The sequence below is a fragment of the Salarias fasciatus genome, chromosome 10 (genome assembly GCF_902148845.1).
Source record: "Salarias fasciatus chromosome 10, fSalaFa1.1, whole genome shotgun sequence".
Taxonomy (NCBI): Eukaryota; Metazoa; Chordata; class Actinopteri; order Blenniiformes; family Blenniidae; genus Salarias; species Salarias fasciatus.
This window is the reverse complement of record NC_043754.1, coordinates 3,054,037-3,080,918: the sequence shown is the minus strand read 5'-3', so window position 1 is coordinate 3,080,918 and position 26,882 is coordinate 3,054,037. Positions and strand designations below refer to the sequence as shown.

At 44.3% G+C, this 26,882-nt stretch overlaps 1 protein-coding gene across 1 annotated transcript; it reads right to left on the bottom strand.

Moving 5' to 3' along the window:
* Positions 1–26,882, bottom strand: wscd1b (WSC domain containing 1b). The gene is made up of 8 exons (XM_030101182.1): positions 26,252–26,882; positions 12,854–12,968; positions 10,694–10,878; positions 7,206–7,327; positions 6,752–6,974; positions 4,339–4,503; positions 4,056–4,256; positions 1–423 (listed from the first exon to the last, which is right to left on the bottom strand). Exons 1-8 carry the CDS (start codon positions 26,661–26,663, stop codon positions 71–73), a joined length of 1,776 nt encoding a protein of 591 aa, XP_029957042.1. The 5' UTR covers positions 26,664–26,882; the 3' UTR covers positions 1–70.

The following is a 26,882-nucleotide window of genomic DNA, read 5'->3' as shown; positions in this document are numbered from 1 at the left end:
CTCCGTCCAGCAAATCCCCCGCCGAAGCCAGTCTCTAAAGAACTACCCGCTCGACCTTTTCAGGTCGTCATCATCTCGGGAGGTATTCCTCAGGAAGGCCGCTAAAGTTCCTGCTCTGCAGCGCCTGGTCCACGGTGCGGATGAAGGCGTCGATCATCCGCCGCATGTCGGCCGTGAAGGGGTCGAGGGGGGGCCGCTGGGCCCCCGAGCGCTTGAAGTGCCCGTCCTGGTTGGTCTGGGCGCACAGCAGCCGCTCCTCGGTCAGCGTGGCGTTCAGGAAGGCGGCGATGAGGCGCAGCTGGGGCAGCAGCGCCCGCTGCAGCTCCTCGTAGTGCACCACCAGCAGGCGGCGGCTGAACTTCAGCCAGCTGAGGGCGTGGGACGCCCACCAGGGGGCGTAGCTGGACACGAACTCCGGCCACTCTGCAAGACAGACAGGGAACCGGTCAGCCAGCAGCCCGGAGTTCTGCTCCTCCATTAGCATCGATTCTCATTATCCGCTTTTGTTTATAGCAGCGCCCTCTGCTGGACGGATTACCAAATGTTACTGCTGAGACTGAAGAGCACAGATCTGGGTGTTTCAGTGTCGGGTCAGTGTAAACGCACATTGTTTTCAAAACATTGCTGCGCGAACACGAAACGTTGCTGAAAGAAAAAAGGCAAAACGATGTGTTTTCCATTGAAACTTCACGTAAACTGGGCCTAAAACCAAGCGCCAACCTCAAAAAACATGAAGGTAACGCTAGATAATGCTGTAACTCCAGGGCAATTCCAGCAGGGGGCAATGATGGTTTCAAAAAGAGCCCGGGTCTCATTGGGACCCATTCAAAAATGTTTATTCTCAGAATGCAAATAAACATATAAAGCTCTTTGTCACTAGTTTCCGTAACTGGGTCGTCTTGAACAGACTCTGATTTTCATGTAAATCATCTGTTAATTTTATTTTCTGAGTTAAAGTTTTGCATAAATCGCCCTATCACAGCTTCTCCTCTGTCCACGTGATGCGGTCATGTGACAGGCTGGACCAATCACATTTACATCCGGTTTTAAACGTTCAATATGGAGACGTCCTGCTCAAATCAACAAAACGGGACTTCAGAATGCTACGGGGGATGTCAGGTGAGCTTTGTCCCTCTTTATAAACAGTAAATGCCTAAAATTCGCTGAATAAATAATCCTAAACCTTCATCTCAGCACATTTTCATACATTTTAAATCCATGAAGCATCCGACAGCTGCTGTTTCAGCAGATACTGATATATAAGAGTAACAGCTTTTCATTTATATAGTACTTTTTGCTGCATAAAAACCTGATGTTTCCAGAAGAATACAGATTATTTTTACCGTCTACTTTTCGCTCTTTTATCATAAAGTCTTTTTTTTTTTTTGTTTATTCATATCCATGCTCTCACCACATTTTCATGCACAGTGACGAAGTGATTTGTGGGGAAGGAGGAGGAAGAGGCACTTTAAAATTCACCAATAAGACTCTGACATTAGGATGCAGAGGAGATACGGGATTTTTTTTAGATGCTTTGCACGAAGTCTTCGGCACTCAGGCTCAGTTTGTAAGTTCAATTTTCCTCCAGCTCTTTTTCCAAATGCGTGTTTGAATAAAATAATGATGGATCTCATGATTTCTTCTAAAAATGTTAAAATGTTGGGTTTAAAATCCCCCCTCCATTCTCAGTGTGTGTTAAAACACCAACGCTCACACTTGTTTGAATGATCCGTGGTAACGGCGGATCCTCGGCGGACTTTTAATTGAGCCGAACTTGCTGCGTGTGAACGAGAATCCGCAGATCTTCACACTGGCAGCGAGACGTGTGACGAGACCCGATGAGTTTATTCCCAGAATAATGACTCTAAACCTCATATTATGATGCAACATTATGGCACGATTCACACATTCTGAGATGCACAAGTCTAATTTTTTAACGGGTTCAAGGAAAATGAGGCAACTTGTTCTGAAACATGAAGCTGCTGGAATTCGTTGAATCAAATCACCGTTTCTATGCAGCCGAGTTCCATTTTCACACTTTGGTTGGGATTTTTCCTGCATGTTGAAGCAGCTGCAGTAGGCTTGGCTACCGGTTGATCATGTGCAGCGGAGGGATTTACGGCTCTTTAGCTGCCTCTTTCTGAAGAAACTGGAAGAAACTCATTCAAAGTGTAGAAATGACGAATCTCAGCTGCTGTGAGGAGGAATCGGCTTCAGAACGACCACAGCAGGAGTAACAGGTTCTAACTGGATAATATTACAACAATAAAACTGAAGCTCGTCCACCTGATGTCCTCCCAGGATGGACGTCTTTCATTTGATGAAACCGAGCAGATAGCGGTGCAGGTGTGGTTATACAGCTGCTACTGAAGTTCGGTCATTAGATCATATAACTGATCCCATAATGATACTTTTCCATTGTTACTGTTACTTTTTTTTTAGCTTTTACTAGAATTTTATTGATAATTTCTAACTATTACTACTACTTTATCGATACATCTGAACTATGACTGTGACTATTACACACATACTGTATATCATTCTCCCTCAGTCCCCCAATATTCAGTTTCCAGAAGATTTCTTCTTTCATTTGGAGTTTAAACATTTCATCTCTCCATATTTTGAAACTGTATTTAAAATTTTAAAATACTCCCAGTTAAACCTGCTGTTTATGGTCTTTTTACAGGACGGTGATCCATGGAAACTGCTCCGTTTCACCATTTCCATTCCAGTGAAGATTCACATTCAGACAGAACCCTTGTAGTTCTGCATGTTTCAGAAAAGTCACTTTTGCTGTGTCTTTCTTGTTTTCACAAGATCCAAACAGATTTGCTCAGTGATCGGTAAAACCCGGACGGAAACAGAACCTCTTGATTGTTCCAGTCGTGTTTGTCAGAGTTCTTCACTTCATTTATCGATCTGGAGGAGACTGAATGAGGAGGCAGTAAATCCTCTCTGAACCTTTCCTTGAGGTTCTGCTCTTCCGGCCCCAGTTTCACCTTCTTTTCACCACTCAAATGTGCTGAAAATGTGATCTATTGTGGTTTCTGTCCTCGATCTGAGCTTGCTCTTTATGTTTCCGAGGCTGGAGGAGGCCTGTGAGATCTCTTCGGCGTTCCCCTCAGCAGTCGTTCACCTCGACCTTTAGTCTGTCCTCGGTTTTATCCGCAGGTCAAACGTCTTCACGGGAGCCTTTTGTTTGGTCCTGGCAGCCTTTTGATTGAAACCTTACAATACCTGTGCCTGCACTGTAAAACCCACCTGCCTGCGTTCAATGGGAGGGTTAGAAACGTTTTTTCTAGTCGGCATTGTGATTCTTTAAGAGCTCTTTAATGAATGAGGGACGGAGGGAATGAAAGCAGCAGTGTCCACCGACCAGACGGGTCCAGAGACATCTGGGACCACAGGATGGACGGCAGCGGACCTGGACACTGTGCGATCCATGAAAACTCACTTTACACATTTCAGGAAAGAAATGAGCATTTATGGGCGTTATGCCAAAGCTATGGTATCGGTGTCGATGCATCCCTGAAGTGCACACACTGAAAACAGCTGGGTTAAAAAATAAGCAAATAATATTGCTGGGGCCAAATTTACCTTCATGTGAGTGAAGGCAGGCAGTTTTAACAAGGGCAACACACACATTTCACCCCTGGTTCATCCCATTCTTTCCTTATTTCTTGGTGCATTTTTTTAAATTTTTGATTAAAAATGCAATTAAGATCAATAAAAGCAAAAAAAGGAGAATTTCAACAATTTCCACAAAACAATTTCAACATAGAGTTTGTATATCTAGTAACTCCGCCCACTGCACTGTTTGGAAGCTTTGTCAATCATTTCCAGAGAATTTATTTTAAATGGTAGACAATCATTATTACTCATATTATTACCACCAAGATTGTCGTGTGTGGTCGTAGTCGTCAAGCTGAAGTATTTAGAGCCACTTTAAAAGGTAAAATATGCATTTGATGTACATGTGATTAAAAATAATGTTAATGAGATTATTCCATAATATGATCCCTTTAAAAAAACAGACTTTTTAACAAGGGCGTTACCTTTACTCTTCCACTGAGCGTCCGTGGCGTGGCCCAGGTGTCCGGCGCACTTCCGGTTGAACTCGGCCACCAGGGAGCGGTACGGGTTCCGGATCAGCAGGATGGCCGAGTCGAACATGTCGATCTCCTTCTGGCCGCTCTCGTGGGTCTTCACGCAGATGCTGCGGCCGCTCTTCCAGTAGTCCTTCTCCCCTTTGAAACCTGCAAACCCACGAATCAATAAATGCGTGCCGAATGCCGGGCGGCGCTCCGGCGAGCCGTCGGCCCGGGGGCCGCCACCCACCTCGGTTGTACAGCGTGCCGTCGAAGTAGAAGCTGCCCGTGTAGTAGCCGGTCACGAGCTCGATCAGGTGGCGCACCCAGGTGTTCCCCGCCCCCGGGAAGCTGGACAGAGCCACCAGGGAGCTGGACCTCTGGGGCAGAAACATCCGCTCTTTGCACCTGGAGTCTGGAAGAGCAGTTTATTCTTCACGGCTGTGTCACAGAACAATACACACATCTGACTGGATTCAGGTCCGGGACAATGGAACAGCAAAGAAAGGACAAAAAAAAAAACAAAAAAAAGAAAAACGGGCCGTGTCTCTCTCAAACGGCAGCGTGATTGCAGGAGCTCAGAAAAGGATTAGAGTTAAGATTAGAGGACGTGAGGAATGAGCTCTGCTTTCAAGAGTCATTTCCTCCTCTGTCACTCACTAAGTGGTTTTCCCCATGAAGACGACATGAAATTCTCAGATTCTGTCGTTTTATCTCAGACCAGTTTCACAAGTCACACCGAAGCAGGAAAGACCCCAAAAATTTCACTTTCCAGCATTTAACACGATGACCTTGCTAATTTTGGATGCTGAAAATACAGTTTTAAACAAATTCAGGTCCCTCCAAAGAAATTCAGACATCGTAAATATTTCATCAAATGCAATCTTTTGATATTTACTTTTATTTTGAATCAGTTATAAGCTTCTACTGAAATGACAGAAATGCTATAAACAAGGTAGTAGTTAGCCTGTTGGGCCACGAGTTGGTTGTTTTTGTCATGAAACCACACACACTCAAGCAGAGAACAATACAAGTGTTTCAAAGCGGCTCCAGACGGGGCTTCATTTCATTAAAAGGCTCGATTCAGATTCTGCATGTAGTATGAATGTTTCGCAGGCAAACTGAGCTGCACAAGCGTGGAGGACGTGTTGGTGGGCGAAGCTATCAAACTTATTGGAGCGTGACAGAAATTAAATCTGATTTTTTTATTTTATTTTTTTTTAAAAAGAAAAACAAATAGAATAATGCTGTGAGGGAGATGAAGTTGAAGAGCAACAACAAAAAAACAAAAAGAGCACTAAGATGGCGTAACAGAAAGTATCCTATAAATAAGTTGATAAATAAAAGTGGAGGTGGGCCAGCTGAGGAAATGTCTCTCAGGACATTAACAGCAGCATCTCTGGTGCATTAAAAAGAGACGCAAATGTTGTAAATCACATGGATTATATATTGATAATATTAATAATGTAGTATTTTTCCTGATCTGAAATTAAAAAAAAAACCCAAAAAATTCTACATTCATAAAGATAAATTAACAAATCTTTTATACCCACAATGTTTAAGGTGTTTAAGAATTTGTGGATATGTTTAACAGTCAGAAACTTGTTCTGGTACGTTTCTTCAGTGTCTTGTTTGGGAGGAACGTTCTTAAAGGATTCATTTTCAGGATTTAGGTCACTTTGATAGAGTCTGTAGTTTCCTTTCTTCATGAGGCTCAGTCTTGTTCGAAGACTCAGCAGCTTCACCTCAGATTGGATTTACAGATTCTACTCCACACATTTCTCTTGATATTCTTCAGATTTCATCTCTGTTATTGGTTTGGACCCAGCTGCCGGAGGCTTCCTGGACTTTCCTGCCTTGGCTTCATTCTGTCGGTCAATAAACAAACTGATGCTCTGATTGACAGACGGAGGAGCGACTCTGACACTTCCTGTGTTTCTCTCTGGTTTGTCCTCCTCGGCAGTGAAGCCCTGCTCGGCTCGGAGGTACAAACTGTTCTCCAGGTGTGTTCGGCTCAGTCTGAAGCTCCTGCTGGCTTTAACCGTCACGCTCTCCTCTCAGCGAGCTTCTTCTGAGCTCCACGGGAAACGCCGGAGCACTTTGATGGCTGTTAAACTCTCCCAGAACGGAGCAAACTGTTGAAACGAGGTTCTCTGATTTCCCTCTCGTCTCTGGAGTCGTGGTTTTCTCATGCGAACTGTTGCTGCTCCGCATTCGACCATCACAGAGTCTTAACCCTTTTTTGTGAGCAAATGACCATAAATGGTCACTTCTATCATTTCATGTTTAGTAAATCAAAGTCAATATCAACTAAATTAGCGCCATGTGGTGATTCAGCTGAGACTTCAAAGCTTTTTTTTTTTTTTTATATAGACAAAGTGAGAATATTAGTCTTTTTAGGGATTTTTTTTAACTGCATTTTAAATCAGTTCAACAGATTTTTATGCAGAAATAGCATCTACTTCTTGTGTTCTTTAAAAAAAACCTCTATCTTTACTTGCACTTGCACTTAGAGTTTCTGTTTCCAATTTCATTTAATATATTTTCTTGCACTTTGGGAAAGAGTTTTGCATCTCAGCATTATTACAATCTCTGTTATAGTATTTTTCTCATGAATAAATACATTTGTAATGAGTATTCAGTGTCAGCCGAGTGGGACTGACCGAGCAGCGGGGTGTGGTAGACCCGGTAGTGGTCCGGGTCTGTGGGGGCTGCTGGGGACGAGCTTCCGGTGTCGGTGCCGGTCCGGTTTCCGCCGGCGCCGGTCCGGTTTCCGCCGGCGCCGCCGACACACTGCTGCTCGTCCGACTGCTGGTCGAGGTTGAAAAGAGACGACGTCCAGGCGCAGAAGCAGTGCGGCTTCCTGAGCACGGCCAGCGGGAGCTCCTGCAACAACACACGCCGACCTTTAACCCCGCTTCGTGTTTACTCACTGCTCCTGAAAAGTCCTGAATCTCTCTGCAGCATCGTCCAAATGATGTGCGATTTCTCCACGTTTCGCTGTTTTTCTGAGGCACAGCTGCACAGCCAGGTCCGATCTGCTGCTCATTGGAGCCACGCCGAGCCTTGAATATTCTGCTGGATCTGAGGAGGACCCTGCTCTCGTCCCGAGCTCACCTTGTCGGTGCAGGTCTCGATGCAGGACTGCGTGGTCAGGTTGGGCTGGGAGGCGTAGGTGGGGAAGGTGCCGAAGGCGCTCTTCGTCAGCCGGAAGCAGCCGCGGTAGTGGATGTTTTTGACTGCAGGGAAAGCAGAAGAAGAAGAGAAATGTTGGGATTGCGCCGCTCTGACCGGCACTCCCCGGCTTATTTACATCCCATCAAGGACGAGACTTTGAGAAAAATGTAAATCCAAAGTGAAGTAATCATTTTCCTTGACTTGACTGGATTCTGGTTGACTGTATCCGAGACTCAGCAGCCAAATCTCCAGAGACACCGGAGCCTCCGATCATGAATATTAATGCTGTTTATGATTAGGAATTCATTATATAATAGATTCGACCTTGCCAGAGACAGGAAGGGGCGTGTTAAAGGAAGGGAAAACAGTTTTTAATGGAGAAATCCAGGGATAATCAGGCCTGGATGTGCCATCGCGGTTATAAATTGGTTCAGCTCTGGCAGGATTTCACAAAAAAAGAAGAAAAAAAAAAGCCAGATATCAGGAATAGGAAATAGTGAGTCTGCTGGAAATACAGCATCCCCAAAAACATTTCAGATTGGAGGTTTTAAATACAAAAATAGTGTGTGTGTAGTGGGAAAGGCAATATCTCTGGCTTCATTGGAAACTGAGCTTTCAAATTTTAACTGTCAATTAAAAACCTTTTGTGGCGCATCAATGCAACAAGGAAATAAATCCCCACACACACACACGCACACAGGAGAAAAATTTAAATTTCTCCTCGTTCATTTGATTTAACAGGCAATTCAAATGACGCTGTCGGTGTGTTTCCCTGTTAGTTTGTGAATTCTGCATCACAATATGTGTGGCTACATGGACCAATATCAATACAATAAAATGCAGACTTGTTAAATTTTCTCCACATAAACTCTTCAGTCCAATCATAGTAATCAGTAATCATGTAAATATCTTTATAGATAATACAAATGAACTGTTCTGGGATGAATGCTACTGGAAATAAAAGTCACGTTGAGCTTAATAGATGTTACTTCTGCCATATTCCGGTTTTCATGGTGACAGTTTCAGTATGAGCTGAAGACTTTCAAGCTGAAATAAATAAGAAAGACAATAAAATGTCCTTTTTTCCTGAAGAGCATCTGTTTGCCAGAGGCAGGACTGACGCACACACGACCAGGCTTGGTTAAAGTTTGATTATCATGCATAATTGTACAGCTAAACATGCTTTAAGCAGCATTTCTGAGGCATCATCACTACATTCAGCTGGATTTGACTGTAACTTTCCGACCATTTCCAGCCTGTCTTCAGTGCTTCCGTCTCTCTCTACTGGACCTCATGTTGCACCTCGGCTTGTTCCAAGTCGTGCAGCACCGTAGAAAACAAAGCAGCGATTACATAAACTGGATTTTCACGTTTCCAGGCCGTCGGAGGGAAATGAAGTGTTGGACTGTGACGATGAACAGGCAGTAACGCGGCGTCCGGGACGGACAGTGACGGCTCCCAGACGGCTGTCAGAGGAAAGCCAGCAGCTCTCCAGCTCAGCAGCTCCCCGGGACGGAGACAAGTGTCACTTTGAACATGGACAGAGGAAACGCTGACACCACTGACGTGACTGATGAGTGTGTGTGTGTGTGTGTGTGTGTGTGTGTGTGTGTGTGTGTGTGTGTGTGTGCGCAGAATCAAAAAACACGCTCAGAGTTCAAAGAACGTCTGTTAACTGCTGCAGCAAGAAGCATTAAAATGAGTCCATGATTACTGTCACTAATTACCTGTTAAAAAGTAGTAGAATTATTAAAAAAAAAAGAAAGAAAAGAAAATATGAGTCAAATTCGATCATCTGAAAACACGAAGCATCAGCTGAGCTGTCGACTCGGAACTGCTCAGAGCAGTTCAGCAGCTGATTCACTCCAGAAGTTCACCCAAAGTTCAGTCAGAGGCCTGAACTACTGAGAGTCTGCATGAATAAAACGTTATGTTGTCCACTGAAAATCACATCTGAAATAACACTTTCTGGTAAATAACTTCAGGAATTAAATGTGTGTGATTAACTCCAATAACTCTACAGTATTAAGTCTTTCAGACTTTTCCTCAGCTGGCTCCCCTCAGCTTTTATTTGTGAACTTTATCATTAAGACATTTTATTAAGAATACCTTATTATAGTATTTTTCATTTTGTGTGTTTTTTTTTTGAGTCATCTAACTCCATCCAATCATCACAAAGCAAATCAAAGTGGAAATCCTGCTGTTTTTTTTTTTTTTTTTTTGAGGTTCCGTTTACACAACGTTTCAAGTGAAAATTCATCATTTTTGTGTTTACACATTATAAAAACCAAATTTCATTGACACATAAACAGCAGAAAAGCTGAAAACAATGCACCTGTGCAGAGAACAATATATTTAAACATTAACAATGGGAGAACATTACATTCATATAGTTGTTTTTCCCTCATTTTCCAAGCCTTACCTTGGAAGCCATTTTCAAAGAGTCGCTGTCAGTTTTTCAGTTTTCACCTGAAAACTTCATCATTATGTAAATGTCCTAAAAGCAGTTTAATGCTTTCAAAACCTTCATTTTAATTCTGCTGTTTGCATCTGCTAGCAGTCATGGTGTCATTTAAGTCATTTAAAACACACACTGAGTAATTTGACGTGAGCATAATGAAGTGCAATCTGGCGCTACATCGCACGCGAGCATCATGTTTAGCGGGCGCCATGCAGGATAAATCAGGCCGCCGTTTAGAGGAACCATGCAGACAGCGGCAGACCGGAAGCTGACACTTTCCAGTAGTAATGCAGACAAAGGCTACACATCTAGTATGGCTGAATGAGTCCATGAGAAATAAGGATAATGCTAATGCTAGCAGGAAGTTACACAGTGAGAGACAGCAGCTTCACAACTCTTCATATGTTCATATTAGACCAAAGCGATTGGTTTCCATTGTGTTTTTTGCTCATTTTCTTTGTCTTTTGTTCAGTACAGATCTAAAACTGTCTTTTCTCTGATGTAGCTTCTCACATGTGAGTCAACTCAAAGTGGAAACTGTGTTTTTCTGCCCAGGAACATAAATCAGTCCCGCCTCTCTTTTGGAAAACAAGCCCCTGTCAAGTAAATCATGAAATTAGAAGGTAAAGGCTTTAATGTCAGGGTGAGTTTGGGTTTGTTCTCAGGTTCAGGCGAGGATGAGTGGCCCGAGGGAGCGAATGGAAATCCTCTGAAGTGATGGAAACATGATGCAGAAAGACAGAAATATGACTTTGAATCCTAATATCTGCTCATCTGTACTTAAATTCCCGCTATGTGAAGGTTAGACTGTGAAATGTTTTGAGATAGTGTGAATATTATTTGATATTCTCTGACATTTTACAGACTAATTAATGAATCGAAATAATAATTGAGAAATGAATTCGTTATAAACAAAACCAGTCAGTTGTGCAGCTCTAATATTGCAGCGTTGTCTGGGAAGACTCACATCTCCTGTGCCCCGGCAGCTGCTGCTCCACCTTGTAGATGGAGAGGCGTCCCACGCCGCCGCAGGGGGAGCCCCGCTCGCCGCGGCACACCAGGCTGCAGTCCTCCTCCGGAGCCCGGGGGCTGCTGATCCGATTCCCGCAGTGGCACTCCGCCCCGTACTCCAGCCCGGCAAACTGGTACCCACTGACACACACACACACACACACACACACACGCGATCAGACGCGGGGTTACCGCCCAGCCTGAGGCGGTCCATGACCCCGAGCAGTTGCCCTCTGGCTGAGCCGTCCCGCTGCACATTACGCAGCGTTTTAGACGTCGCCTGCATTCAGTCTCCAGTCTCTTCACTCCTCAGGCGGCTGATTGAGTCTGCAGCCGTTTTCACCATGAAACCCGTTTCTGCTCATCTTCAAGAAATAGAACTTTTCTGGAGCTGCAAAACATATTTCAACTTCGAAATCAGGACTGTTGCTTGTGAACTTCAGATATGTTTTTGACATCGTGAATAACTGTTAACTGTTTTAGCATGTCAGCAGCCTCTTTAGCCATTTTTAGTATTTTATCTTATTGGTTTGACCTCCCTTTATTTTTATCGCCATATCAGTAAAAATAGTGTTTTTACCACATATTTTATCCAGTAGCAGCTCGTGTTAGAATGCTAAGTTGGGGCCGTCACGATTCTTCAGTTTCAGTGCATTTATAAACCAGAGAGCGATGGGCGACCACACATTAAACAAGACTGGCTGGCTTCATTTCATATCATTCATTTCTATTGGTAATCACTAATCAGCGATTGGTGGAATCGCTACTAAGACCCGCCTCCTCGGGGCGAATTGAAACCCCGGCACTCCAAGCTATTTATCTGCTCTTTTATTGCAGATTATTTATAGAAAATTATTTATATAGTTTATTTTCACAGCATTAGAGTGTATTTTGCTCTTGGTCAGCCGTTGATTTCATAACATTTTCGCCTGATTATTTTAGTTTCTTAATTTTGGAATTTTTAGGTATGTAAGCTATTTTAATTTAAGACTGTTTCAGTGACATTACCTTGTAGAGTTGTTTTTCACACTTGTATGTATTTTATGTTTTTAGCCATTTGTAGCTGTTCCAAACGTTTGAGCCATAGTTCTTTCCATGAACTGTGAGTTCGGAGTCTCTTCGAAAGATTGTTTTAAAGCAGAATAATATTTTTTTTTTAGACACGGTTGTGAGGAGTCTGGAGGAAGGAGCCGAGGAGCCGGGAGGCTGCAGACCCTCGGGTTGCGGACCCCTGCTCTGATGCCTTCTTCTGGCTGAACTGCAGTCACCTCTGATCTGTACTTTACATATCAAGGCTGCTGTGACTCATCCCCCCTCTATTCCCCCCCCCCCCCCCCCCCCCCCCCCCCCGCCTTCTTTATCCTGGCTCCTTGGGAAAAGACAGAGACCTCATCAAAACTGACCTTTTCATGTATGTCCTTTGAAGCTTCCTCATAAATTGCCTTGACTTTTTACTTTTGCTCATCGCTGTAATTGGCCCCGCTCAGGTAACGAGCGCGCCCGCTCTCCAAGGCGGGTTTGCTCGTGTGTGTGTGTGTGTGTGTGTGTGTGTGTGTGTGTGTGTTGAGTAGGCTTGAGGATGTGAGCGCCAGCTCTCAGTCTGACTGCATCCATCTGTTTCAGAGGGCCGGCACTCGCCTCCTCCACGCCGATTTATAAAAGGGAATAATTCAAGCTGGGGTCATTCCCCGGGTCCGCTTTGAAAGAAGATAAGTCCACCTGCCTCTCGCCGGTGAGCCGACGAGTCGCCCACAACCGTCACCACATCCTCGCACCACGGCGGGAGGAGGATGGCGAGGAGGAGGAGGAAAAAAAAAAAAAAAAAAGCGAAGGCAGTGATTTATTCCCCCGCTGCTGGAGTCAGCTCATTAAGCTTTCCAACACACACTCTCCTCCCTCCTTCCTTCTTCTTCTCCTGCAACAGATCAAGCCTTCTGTCCAGGCCTGCTCTTCATCCTCCTCTTCTGCCCCCTCATCCACCTCCCCCTCATCTTTTACTGTCATCCAGCCACCTGGCGCCGTCCGCCGGCCCCGAACACAGGCGGCATTGACGGCGGGGGGGCTGGGTTCCAGAGCGCCGGCTCACACAGCGGGCCCTCTGTTCCTCCCCCATTACCTTTCCGTGCAGGTGTCCTGACACAGGGAGCTGGTCATTTTGCGCAGGTCATAAAGCATGGTCCCTCCCAGGGCTCGGTCGCTGGCGTTGTGCAGGAAGCAGCCCATGTAGGTCCCTGAGAACACAGAGGAATTACACCATTCAGCCTGGAAACACACTGCTAGAGTGTCTTTTAAAGTCAAATACTTTTGGAAGGAAAAGCCAGATCGCAATTAAAATAACAGCCTGAATAGCTCAACCAAAAAAAAAAAAAAAAAAAACCCAAAAACAAAACAAAAACAACAGATTCTCAGTGTCCAGCTTCCACAGTGGGAGAAATGTCTTTCTTTTCCCCTTTTCTGTGTCAGAGGAGCGTGAATACCGTCGGGTTTGTTGGATAAAATAAAGCAATCTGAAACTGTCACCTCAGGCTGTGGGAAGCAGTAATGGGAATTTACTCAGTAAGACGTAATACTGACTGAATGACTCATCAGTCAGGCTAAATGACATCTCCATCAGTTATAAAGGCACAGTCGTTTGGAGCTCTGAAACTATGAATTATTGTATAATGATGTCCTTTATTTATACATCACTCGGCTGACATGGACGGTGACGTCTCTTCAGGTTTGTTCTGTCGGCCTTGGCTTCTTCTCATTCAAAAATAAAACAATCGGGACTAAAATAATCCGATTAGAGCTGCAAGGACGATCAGCTGCCGAAGGTCAGCACAGATGTTTTCAGGAGCTGTGAGCTTTTATCATGTTAAGGAAGCATTATTCAACCTGTTGTCCTCATGATATGAAACTCTCTGACACCAGTAAGATATTATTACATACCCGACTATAAGCTGTTTGCTTTTTATAGATTTTGAACTCTTACCAACACTGATAGCTGCTGAAAAACAACACCGAATGTTGGAGTTGGACCGGATCCCAGGGAAGTTTTCACAGTCACCAGGTAGACTCACAGGCAGGTTTATGGTCTGAGGGACGACTGAGGGAAATTCAACCACAGGGAGAACATGCAGACTCCACATAGAATGGAAACTAGAACGTGTTTGTTGGGATCTGGACACCGACCAGCCTTCGTTTGGCTCCGGTCACATCTTGTGACGGCGCCCGCCCCTTGCTTACTGGCAGGGATTGTACACAGCAGCGCGGATTCTGAGCCGTAACACGCAACTAATTCATAACATGACAAGGCCTAATTTATCTTCCCATGTAGATCATTCTTATTTCTACTCCACTGTGAACCGATTTACTCCAGTTAGAGTGAAAATCACCGCCGTATAAAGCCGGATGTAACGCATAATGGGCTACGACGCACCATTATGATGTGCTGACAAGATTAAGGCGCCATATAAAATGTCACCCAAATTCAGTCTTTGATGTTATCCTTGTCTCCGCCGCATTTCTGCTTCAAATTGCACTCAGCAGACACATAAAAGTCTCCTTTACAAACACCGGCTTCTGCGTGGAGGCTAGCATATGCATTTCTTTTGTGTGCAGACTTCATTTACATCTTCCCTCTCGGGTCTCAGACTGGTATATTTTTAGGTTTGGCTCCACGCTTTTTTACTCCGTCTGGAAATACACACTGTGGAAATGTTGAGGCATTTCTGTTAGGACATGAAGGACATGCAGGGATTTCTTGACGGTTTATTTCTGAATTTGTTATTTATCGACGCTCTCGAGGACGCTTCCTGTTCCGGGCGTCTTCCGGCTGGTGAAGGAGACGAGTTGAGTGTTGGGAGAGAGACATTGAAGCAAGGTGTGCATACAAAGATGGAAGCAAGCAATGGAGCGTGAAATCTCTGGCAGGCCAACCGGCGCTATGTCGAATTTGCGATTCAATCAGTGTGCGGCGGCGGCGGCGTCCTCTGAAGCTCTTCCAGGCTTGTGTGCAGAGGCGAAGCTGAGTCACCAGCCAGCCATCTGCACCTCGGGGGACGGACGCTGGAGAAGACCAGCAGCTGGTGCCTGAGAGCGCCGAGCAGAAAGGAGCTCCTGGAGAGGCGTCGCCCACGGCGCCGCCCAGCGGGCCAGGTCATTGCTTTAATCAAAGTGAAGGAGAGGCCCGGGGCAGCGGCGGCCCGGAGTTAATGGAGGGAAGCGCCTTCAATTCCCACCCATGGCAGAGATGGCTGCTCCTTCGGTCTGACACTGACGCCGCTTTCTTAAACGAGGAGACAGATGGCTGCGCTGGAGATGATTCCTCCCCGCAGGATCGGATGGAGGAGGCTAATGAGAGGACGGTCAGTCTGAGGCATGAGGCTCCGTCACGGGCTGCAGCTGTGTGTCCATTACGCAGGACCGAAGGGGGGTCCGCCGTCTCTCTGCTGGAGCTGCAATATCCTCACTGATGGGAAGAGAAGCATGAAGAGCACCTGACGGACAAGTCCCGGAGGATTGTCTTCACACGGTGTGTGGAGAGAAACTGACACGATGAGGCTCTGGGAGGCCGCGGCCTCTGCTTCACCTCTGTCCACAGCTGGCAGGACGGAGACCAGCGGCGGGGGAACGACCCACTAAAAGCTGACAGTCGTCGACAAACGGTCGTCCAACCGTCCATCGCATGCACTCAAGAAGTAATGTGCTCCACCCCCAGAGAGGTCACCAGTCCAGTTTACACACACACACACACACACACACACACACACACACACACACACACACACACACACACACACACACACACACACACACGTACTCACACCTGCTGGCACCAGTACAAAACCCAGACGTGCACGGGCCTGATATCACATCACTGTGAGAGCAGCGTGCAAACCACTACACCAAGGTGTCATTCAGTGAGAAGACTGCTTGGGGTTATGGAGGACTGTAGGTGTCATCGGTTCATGTTGAGTATCTTGATTTATTGTATTCTGCCATTTTTACGCTGTTTGTTCCTTCATGAAATTTAATTATAACTCCACATTCTGCGCTTCCATGTCAACATATTTAATGAATCAGACGGAGCCCTCCTGCCCTACATACCCACCCACGGGGTATGATGGTAGATGTGAGCGGCAGAGTGTGTGTGTGGAGCTGAACGAGCATCCTGACAGCAAAAGACACAAAGACAAGCCCAGGAAATGAAGGAAACCTGGTGGCTAAACCTGAACTCACACCCAGAGTCGTGGGTGAACACTCAGACTCGAACTCATTTCTCGTGTTCCCACTTGGTAACGCCTCGGCGACGCATCCAAACTGCAATTTCAATCTGCATGTTTTCTGCCGGCGATCAACTCAGAATCACAAAATAAGCGACGCCACACACAAGCGGGAGTACCGAAATGAAGGTTTTGCAGGCATTAGGTGAGTTTACATGAGCGTGATCTGATGGAAACTGAATTGCTTCTGTGTTTGTGAACCTTCTTTCACCGACGAGCGACCGGATGGAGCGAGGAGCCCTGACCAGCATGAAATGAAATATAAAGATAGCAGCACAGAGCCGAATGAGTTGGTGGAACAGAGTTTCGCTCCAAATATGTGAAAGCTGCAGGGAAAACCAGAGCAACTGTAGAGATTCAGGAAAGATTGCAAGACGTAAGAGAACACAACACAAAAATATTCAGTCTGCAAATAAAAGTCGCGGGGAGCCAGTTGAGGAAATACATCTCATCGCAATGACAGTAGCATCTGCTAAATACTTAGTTAAACAACAAGTTTCACATCTTGGTGACGCTCTACTCTCCCTGTGAACAGGAAACACTTTTCAGAAACACACACAAGCGCACTGCGGTCAAGATAAATCATTCTGTAAATAATTCACGCTGCTCACACGTTTCAGTGTAAAACAACACGGCCCGGATCACGTGTGGAGATATTTCTCACACATCAGAAACCGCACTGTTTCTTCTGGCTTCTTAACAGACTCATATCTCACTTCCATCAACACTAAAGTGTAAAACGGAAGATAAAATATTCAGACTGTCTACATTCACAAGCTTCTCCGTGCACAATCGTACCCGCAGCACTATACCCAACTAATCCAAACTTTGCAGAAGAATCGAGCCAAACTTTGTGGAAATCTCCTATCACGAAATATCCACACGGAAAGAGCGTCTCCTGCTGAGCGCCGCCTGCAACACTCCCCACTTCTGATCCGCCGGCGCGTCTCCGGGAGCGTAATACTTCTGATATGTGCTTTACATATCAAGGAATACGTGACTCATCCCTGCAAGGCACAAAGTTCCCAGCTGCAGACACAAAGTATTATGCATCTCTCGCTTTTATTATAAAATGTTTGAATAGGTTAGTCTGCTGAATCTATGAATATCTGACACTGGAAATGCGTGTGAAAAGCTTCCCGTCCGGCTGTGTAATGGTATTACCACGACGCCGCTTCTGAGATTAATGGCTGAATAGAGACGGGCTCCAGACCAGGGAGAGAAAAATCTTTGTCCAGTGTTTTTTAACCTTTCTGGTCATCCAGAGGGGAGTTGGAGCGACTCCTCCTCCTCACACCAGACTCTATAGACAATGAGTGACTGCGGTCCAGAAACGCCACAGAGAGGCGTTTAATGTCATAACAGGCGGCGTGTCGGAAACGTATGCAGACGTCTCTCTCAGAACAGCCATCATATAGATTTAATGAAGTGCTCCAACAAGCTGAATCTGCCAGTCGGCGCGGGAAAAGGTAATTTTACCAACTTTAAAGCTACTATTAATAAGTGTATGTTAGGAGAGTCGGGTAATTTAACAACAGTGCAGCTTTATCACCCAGTTATTCCTCTAATTTGGCCGATAATTCACCGTGGCATTTTTAAACTGTGGCCTCAGACATCCGGGCTGCGGTCCAGAGGCTTCAGCTGGGAGAGTGGAATAAGAAGATTGCTCTGGATGGATGAGAGCCGTTTAATGGCGGCAAACCTTGGCTGAACACCTGACGACGATCCTGCCCACCGAGCATTTTTCGGTCTAAATGACGTCTAAATGACGTCTAATTGTTCTTCGACGTCTAGTCTAAAATTGGTCTACCAGTGGTCTAAAAATGAAAGTTTTTTAGCGGTCTAAGCTAGACGTCTTTTAGACGTCTAAGCATTAGCCGTCTTTTAGCCGTCTATTAGCCGTCTTTTAGCCCTCTACGTCTGTACGCCTCGTCTCATCTTAGACGTTTAAATAACCACTAATATACGTCTATTTGTAGACGTCTAAACTTAGACGTTTATTAGACGTTCATTTATATACCAAATTCGTACACCTCTTCTGATCTTAGACGTTTAAATAACCGCTAATGAACGTCTATTTATAGACGTATAAATTTAGACGTTTGCTAGACATTTACTTTTGTACCAGATCTAAACCCCTTACAAAAACTACTCGTCTTATAGACGTCTATTGAACGTATTAAGATATTCTAATAAAAATGCAGCCATTGCAATTTTTTTATTATTCACCAGAAACCTGTATTTTAACATTTTTTTTTAATCTGAGCTCCTTTTTTAACCATTAGTACTGTAATCAAAACCAACACCTTTTAAATAAAATTCAAAAATATGAATGTCCAAAAAATATTTTTAATTTCTTTACACCACTTGAAAAGAGAAGCACAAACTCTAATACAAACTACCGACATAAAATATAAGAAACATTTTTTTTTTTTTTTTTAAATGTAACCCACTTCAGGGTATGTACACGTCACATACTAGGTTTGTAGGAGCAGAGTGAAACAATAACCACTGGACACAGAGGCAGAATGATTTGAAACTCTTTAGTTCCACAAAGATCTTAACAATACTAAACACAATAACATTACAACCTTGGGCCCATAAACTAAGAAATAAAATAAAATAAAATAAATAAATGTCCAAATGGGAGTGTTCCTTGGTGGTTTGGATCCAAAAGTCAAAAGTCAAGATTCCAGGATATCCAAGGAAGGCTTTCGTTGCTGCTGGTCAGTTGGACTGACACAAATCCTACCACTGAATCCGTTAAGTGGTGTGGCGGAATTAAAAGTTCTGCTTGAAGCACCGAAGGTGGACTGGGAGCTCGCCATCAGTTGGATCGCTCATCAGCTTCGTCAGACATGAAAGCTGAAGCTTCACTCTTTCCAAGCATCACAATAGAACCTGACCTGTATTTAGAAAACAGGTTTACAATCCAATTCAATGCATAGAACCTCTTCAAATGATCACCTAAATGTTAAGTTCAAGGTGGTTGTACAACACTGATAATCTTTATGAAACAGGAATCAAAATACTATGGGTTACATGCTGAAAACCATAATTAATCTTAACAATTAAGACTTTATCATGTCAAAATGTATTTTAATCAATTTAAATTCAAAGGAATAATGTTTTAAAGATTTCATTCAACGAAGAAATTCTTACTTCTACATGAAGGCATAACATGTGCTTCCTCATGTGTTTCTCTCATTTTCTAGTTTTTTTTTTTAACATCAGAGAAGAGATTTTCACTGAAATACATCCGTTCTCATAACCTACCTAACTTAAATTACAGCTTTGCTGCTTCTAAGCAACTTAAATGAACTTAAAATGACTTCTTGTACTCCTGAACACATTTTAACTTCGCATCACATGTGCAAAAGATGAGGCATTTCACACAGTGAAACTCTCATAATGTGCTCATTCCAGTCAAATTTCACCATCAATCCATTAATATAAATGTGTTTAAGTGCAAAACATGAAACAAAAACAACTTAAGATGTACAAAACACCCTTAATTGAAACAGCACAGTCACCTCACATCTCCACAGACACACACATTGCAACACGCAGCGGCAAGCTTACCAATGGATTTTTCAGGAGAAACGCGGCCGGAAAGTGCTTCAACGATGGTTTTTCCTCTCTCTGAAACGGAGTTTTCAGAGCATGGTATCAACAACTACTTCATTTCTCAGTTTGACTGCGAAATTGTACAGTTTCCATACCTTTTTTCCCGTTTTTCTCTCTCACGCGGAAGTGAAGTGGCGTGCTCCATCTGTGCATTAGTGAGGTTAAACTGCTTCACTAGCGCGGCCTACTACTTCCGGTCTTCAAAATAAACTTCAGGTTTTTCAAAGTAAAATACAAAACACTTATAAACATAAGGAAATAATTAAATAATGACTGCAAATTAATGGATTTTATTTATTAACCCTTCTGGAGGTGGGTCACATAAACATTGCACTGAAAAAATAGAACAACTTGTAAATACAAAATTAAAACCATAACAATAACAACAACAACATTTTTTTTATATATATATTTTTGTTTGTTTGTTTAATTGCTGCAAACCAAACCTTTAAAATAAAACTACACCACTGGTGTCCTGGTCTCCTGTAACCCCCTCCACCAGTCCGAGCTGGGGCCTGTTTGAAATAGAATCCCATGGCCAAGCGGATTTGGTCGTCTGTAGCCTCCTTAAAATTCTTCCGAATTGCTTCTGCAAACAAAGCAATAGAACAAATGAAGAAAAACTGCAAATGTGGCTGCCTATTGTATTATGAATTATGGTGAATTATGTGTATTATGGTCAAGTATTGGCATCTGAATATATCTCGTCTTCGAAGTTAAACAGTAAAATGTTTTGAAAATAGCCGAAGCAGAAGCTTTTAACCTCAATTCCTACAGAGAGAGCAGGCCCTTAATTAAAATAAGCAAATGCTAAATTAATGAATGACGGTAAAAGGACCAAACATTGCAAAAATAAAAAAAATTCTGTAGTATTTGCTTCGACACCCACCTCTGTATGCCTGAAACAGCACTTCTTCGACCAACTTTTCCGCCGTTGTTTCAGTACAGTGGAGCACATGAGCACAAGGATTTCACAGTTGGAAGTAGCGCAGTCCACAGGCACAAGTTGAAGGCGTTTTCAGGTTATGGTCGTACAATCTCCATAAGACTGTAAAGTAGTTCAGCTTTATCACGGACTGCTTCTCTTTGAGCAGAATAGCGTTTTCCCAGAAGTGGTTGCACGGTGCGTCACATGACCGTAGTACACCAAAGAGGTTTTTGTCAACAACGAAAGCAACATGTGGGCAGTCAGCATTACAGAGGCTGAGAAAACACAAACGACATCTAATCATCTAAGGGAATTTCAGCCACAAACTTCGTTGTCGAGTGCTCAGCAGGATCTGGGCTTTCAGATTTACCGAAGGTTTTGGGGAGGTTTCATACGTTTTGACAGAATAACGCGAAAACACCGATCACTGTACTGTGAAAGCTGTGCACTGCAAAGAGCTGGCTCTGCCATCAGATTTTGTTTGATTTGTATTCCGAAGATGTAAAATGGTGTAATTATCGACACTGAAATGCAGGATATGAGACGTCTACATCTAAACTATACCTCATAACGATTATGGCTATTAAAGTGATTTCAATCCAATATTTAGAGATCAGTTTTGCAACGTGTAGTTATTGTTTTAAATACACAACTACTGAATGATGGATTAAATTCAGTTGTCTAGATTCGGTCTATATCTAGACGTTGAAATGCGGTAGAGATTTAGACGTCTAAATCTCGGCTATATTTATACTATACTGTATATCGCTCAACGGCTTTCATAATTATATTAGTTCAGTATTTGGAGATTAGCTATGCACCTTACAGTTGTTTTTTTAAATAAATAATTATAGAATAATTGATTAAACTGCAACGTCTAAATTCCGTCTAAAAACAGACGGAATCTAGACGGTTGAAATCAGGTCTAAAAAAATACTAGACGTCTACTAGCCGTCTATTGCTCAGTGGGTGATTTAGCATCCCATCCTTCCGCTGACTGTCCTCCGCAAAGTCAGCCTGGAGACGCAATGTCACCAGTCCGGTTCTGAATCGTCGTCCCACAATGCTCCACACTCACACACACACACACACACACACACACACACGCTCATCGAGGATGGCTAACGACGCAGAATATGACACGTATTTCCCCATATTGAGAACAACGGAGGACAGAACCACGAGTGTGTTTTCTTTGCAGTGAGGTGGCGGCGCCGGCGAAGTCATTAACAATCTCAGCAGAGATCAGTTTTATTTCATATTAGTGCATGAAAGCACAATTAGCTCTTCACAAAAGGCTGAATTTACTGAAGTGAAGCGTTTTGGTTTTAATTAAAATGCAGCTAATTGGCCATAAAAACGGGGAAATTCCTTCTCTAAACCCTCATTTTCTGATCATGTGGTCGTTTATTATTGTATCACATTGTTGGTGCCTTTTTTCTTAATTCAGTAAATTTGAGAAGGTGAATATTTTGCTTCTTCAGACAGATGGGCCGTCTCTTTTGAATATTAGTTGTTGTGCTTTAAAGCAAAGACATGGCTTTACAAAGACATTCTGGCTCTAATCAGACAGCATTGCCAACATTGATGAGTTAAATTTAAACTGAATCACAAACTAAAATCTTGCCATATTACCAAATGTGCATAAAAGTTAACATTTTGCTTACTTTCATCCTACTTCACTCTGATTATTTAACTCATGCTAATTCTTGAGCAAATGTGCAAATCAGAGCCAGCATAAACTGTGGTGCATGCATTTTAGATAAACTGATGTAACTTTTCAACAACAACTAAGAGATCTTACGCTAACCTGAGCTGGAGTTCTGCTAGATGGTACCATATATGTTACAAGATTCTCGATAAGTTGACTGTGTTTCACCTTTTATGTGTATTGAAGCTAAAATTCTGGCTGTATTTTACTCTTTAAGTTGCTGAAAGATGAGAAAGTAAGGTCAACTGAAACTATTTTGATCTAAAATTTGAATTGTTCATTTAAGCAGTAATGACTTAATCCTCAAAACACCTCAAGCTATTATAAAAACGCTATAAAAGTTTAATTAAATATTCATTTGTTGTTTGTGTGATGAATCTGTCACCAAATGAAAGTTTGAATGTCGCCTGAATAAACTGAAAGGGGAGGCCAACGTCCCGAGGACTAAATGAGTGAAGGTGGTAAAGTTGGGAGGTTTTTTTTTACACTTACTGACTGCATTACTGTCAGATTTTGGTTAATTTTGGTTTGTCTGTTCACTGCATCAGTCTGTATTTACTATTTATTTGAGCAATTATTTGCTGTTGGCAAACATGTTTTTCTGAATCTATATAGCTTTGGTTTGCAGATCTGTGACATGATTACTTTCACACTTTTATCTAATAAGTTATTATTACTACTATGAAATTATCAATGCCGACACAGGGACAGAACTCTTGTCACAGATATACAACAAGCGACTCCTATTAAAACACACAAAATGTGCAGATGTTTCAAAACTAAATGTGTGTAAATCTGGCTTTACCATAATGCTAGCTTCTATACTGGTGGTCTGACTTGAAAACAGGGTCCAATGTTTCTGGTTTCTGATTAACATCTTGAATAAAAAGTGTGTGTTTTCACCCTGAACCCCTCGTCCTGTTACCCTTTGAGGACACGTTAGCTTGTGGTGATTTAAATCTGCATCCCAACTAATCTTAAAATAATCCAGCTCGTCCAGACGGCAGTTGAGTGAAAACGATCCCATTCATGCCTGAAACGTCGCTCATTTTGTATCACCGCACTGAGTGGCTGAGCGGTCATCGAGTGTGTGTTTAAAAAAAGGATTAAGTGCTCTTGGAGGATGCTTTTCAAGAATGAGCTGGAAGAAGAAACGTTCCACTGGAGCTAATTCCGCCGTATTCATCATCTCAAGTAAATGGCAAAGGCGCTGACAGGCACCGTTAAACAATAGAGTGGACGTCCAGGGAAACCTCAAAGTGCTCCAGTAATGGCGGAGGCTGCTTAACAGACAGCCACTAGTATGAGAATGATATCGTTTTTATCTTCCTAATTATTAATTTATTTTCCTGGAAGTGACTTTGGTGCCGTTTCCTCCTCCGGTTCTGAAAGGATCAGCGAGCTCCATCCTTCATCTAACAGATCTGAAGCGCCCGCACGTAAAATGTCACATAAATGTATAATGAAGCTCCTCTAAATGCTCTGAGGTTGAGATTATCTGCTCGGAAATGTAGAAGGGAGACGGCTGCGAGTGGCGAGCGGCGAGCAGCGAACGGGGAGCGTGCGCGCCGTCTCCTCGCCTTCTGGCCTCCGCTCGGCTGAAAATGTAAATCACCAAACAGAAAACAAACTTGTGTATTTGCTCCTTCATATATTATTCAGGAGAAAAAGCGCGGTGTCAAGTCTCGCGTCTCCGCGGCCGTATTTCAGCTGTGTTCTGGAGAGCGGCGGCTTCACCCCGACACCCCTCGCCTCAGCGGGTGAGAGAGGCCCGCGACCTTGGCAGCGGAGATACAAGGGCAGTTAATAATTGTAAAAGCACATTAGCTTGTGAGGGAAGGCCGCGGAGCGTCGGCGCCGTCGGGTAACAAGCGTTCGGGAAGATATATGGAACGTCCTTGAGTTTTGGAAACAAACAGGTTCCGCGGGTCGGGACGAGAGCCGTGCGTTCCGGTCAGACCAGCGTCTGGCCGACACACTAATTCATGTAAAGAGGGAAGACCGGGACCGGAACCGGAACCGGGACCGGTACCAGGACCGGCACCGGGACCGGTACCAGGACCGGGGCTGACGGCTCCACGAGAACACCGGCTCCTTGGCGGCTTGGCGAGTTTTGAGGGAGGCGGCAGCGATCCCGATGAAGTCTCAGCTCCAGTAGACTGCAGTGTGTGTGTGTGTGTGTGTGTGTGTGTGTGTGGAGCCTCTCAGGCAGAAAAGCACCTTGACTTCATTTAATTGCTTAGATTTACATAAATCTTAGATATGAGTGATTCCATAAACAACCCGACTGAAGAATCCTGATCAAATAAGCAGATTTGTTGCAACCGTCCAGAAAATGGACGGAAGAAAACCGACCCAGACACAAGAAGGCAGGAGGCCGCTGGAACCAACACAGCAGCAGCAGGTCCTTCAGGTCCTGACAGCTTCCTGCTGAGACTGAAACGGAACGGAACCGAGGACAGAACCTCGATGGGCCTGAACCACGTCTGTCAAACCACAGCAGGCAGGAAACACTCCAGTCTTCACAGACTTCCTCACACAGGCCCTGTTTACACCTCAGCTTTCACACTGGAAATGGAAAACTTTCATGAAAATACAACTTTATGGAAAAGGGTTCCCAAGGTGGAACTCTTTGTGGAAAAACCTGTTTGAAAAGATTTTTATAGATTCTGACATTTTGTCTGATAATCTCTTCTGTCTTTTAAAACCTTTGTGAACACTGAGTATGAATTTAATAAAATTCCTTCACATCCAGCCAGAGAGCACATCTGACTGATCAGTGAATAAAAGTAAGCAGTTGTATTAAAGCTGTTCTCACAAGGATAACTTCTAAGAATTATTTGTAGCCTCCTGCACACTGGCTGTTTGGTGCACCAACAACATTTACACAAATCAAATGAGGAGTGGTACATTTGGAGACATCAGTCGGACTTCAGACAGACAGATAAAACCTCAACGCAACAGACTGCTACAAGCTGAGCCCACGTCAGACCAGACATGTATCGTGGTCACGGTCAAACGAACTGGAGACTTTGGGCTCTGCTGAGTTCCCTCCAGGTCGATCACTTTCAAACATATATAAGATTTATTAGTGTCTCTAAATAGCCCAATATGTGTGTGTCTATGTGTGTGTGTGTGATTCTATACTCAGTATACTACTGGCACTAAGCCTTTATCTCAGGCAGCACTGATACCACGCCTTTAACGGATGAATTCCAGTATTAACCTTTACTGATCCCGAGTACCGATATGAGTACTTATTAAAGGCCATAAAACCTACTTTATACTACTGTACTGACGCAAAACACACCCGAAGGCTGTGTGTGGCTGTGAACCATGAAGCTTCAGCCTCTCCGGAGTCACACCCGATAGGACGGTGTCAGAGTGAGGCATCCCTTCCATTTATAGGAAAACACTTTAACGTGTGACCTTTCCAGAGAGCGCCTTAAATAACACAATTAAATGTCAATAATATGTAATAAAAATCAGTAGAAAGGAGTAAAACTGTGGAAAATGACATTGTTTCTCCAGGTGATAAATCTGACTGGATGTCTTCAAAAAGCTGCCGTCTGCTCCTGACAGAATCAATGTCTTAAAGAAAATGTCCTCCGAACGGTCCATTTTAAACAGACAGAAGGAATCTGGACATTATCCTGAAAGGTGATCGTCCACACGAGCAGATGACACCGTTTTCTCTCTCTGCTTTGGAGCTGTGTGGACAGACGACCTGTTCAGGCCTCTCTTACTTCCTACCAGCTGGAATCTTCTCCAACACTCTGTGACCTGAAGTCTGTTAAAGCAGGGACTGAAGATCGGAGTTCTGGAGGTTTATGAGCTTCAAAGAGGTAAAGATCATCCCGATGTGGTGTGACCGCCTTGTGAGAGCAGATGTTTCTTCTCACCTGTTTGAATGCAGCAGCTGAACCGAAGACATGAGACTAATCTAAACACTGAGCGTGTTCAGTGTGCACATGTTCTCACCTTTGTGTTTGCTGTTCTTGTGCAGAGGGACTTTCTGCTCTGGGCTCTCGGGCAGCAGGCTGTGGAACCAGCGGCGGTGTAGGTGTTGGACCCCCAGGCTGCGGGACGTGGGCCAGTGCCTCCCGCTCCTCCCTCCCCCTCCGGACACCACGGGCACGGCGGCGGCGGCGGCGGCCCACCTGGAGCGCGCCCTCACGCCCAGCCCCGCGGCCCTCAGGGCGGTGGGCGGCGCGGCGAGCGACAGCAGGGGCGGGAGGCCGGCGGGGGCCCCTCCTCCGGGCGGCGCCACCCGGACGCCGGAGCGCTGCAGCAGCAGGATGCTGCCCGCCATCAGGTAGGCGATGCCCAGGCAGACCAGCAGCATCTGCGCCCGCTTCAGGAGGCAGTGCAGCCTGTAGAGCGGCGCCCCCATCCCTCACACCGCTTCGCACCTCACTGAAGGGCCATTTCATGGAGAAGGCGTGAGAGGATCGACTTACAGCCTCATCATCCCGCAAAGACTCGCCGCATCTGCACAAATCATCCTTTTGTTGCCTCCGAGTCCAGCGGCGGTGGAAGAATGGATGTGTCACAACGGAGAGATATTTAATATCCAAGCCCCTGGATGCTTATTCCCAGAAGGTCCCTGGAG

Bases quoted from the DNA above. Each gene is read 5' to 3' on its own strand.
- wscd1b (XM_030101182.1), bottom strand. From the start codon at position 26,663: ATGGGGGCGCCGCTCTACAGGCTGCACTGCCTCCTGAAGCGGGCGCAG. The intron at 6,975-7,205 runs GTGAGCTCGGGA...GTGTTGTTGCAG, and splicing joins TCGAGACCTGCACCGACAAG to GAGCTCCCGCTGGCCGTGCT. The intron at 4,504-6,751 runs GTCAGTCCCACT...CTGCTCTTCCAG, and splicing joins CTACCACACCCCGCTGCTCG to ACTCCAGGTGCAAAGAGCGG.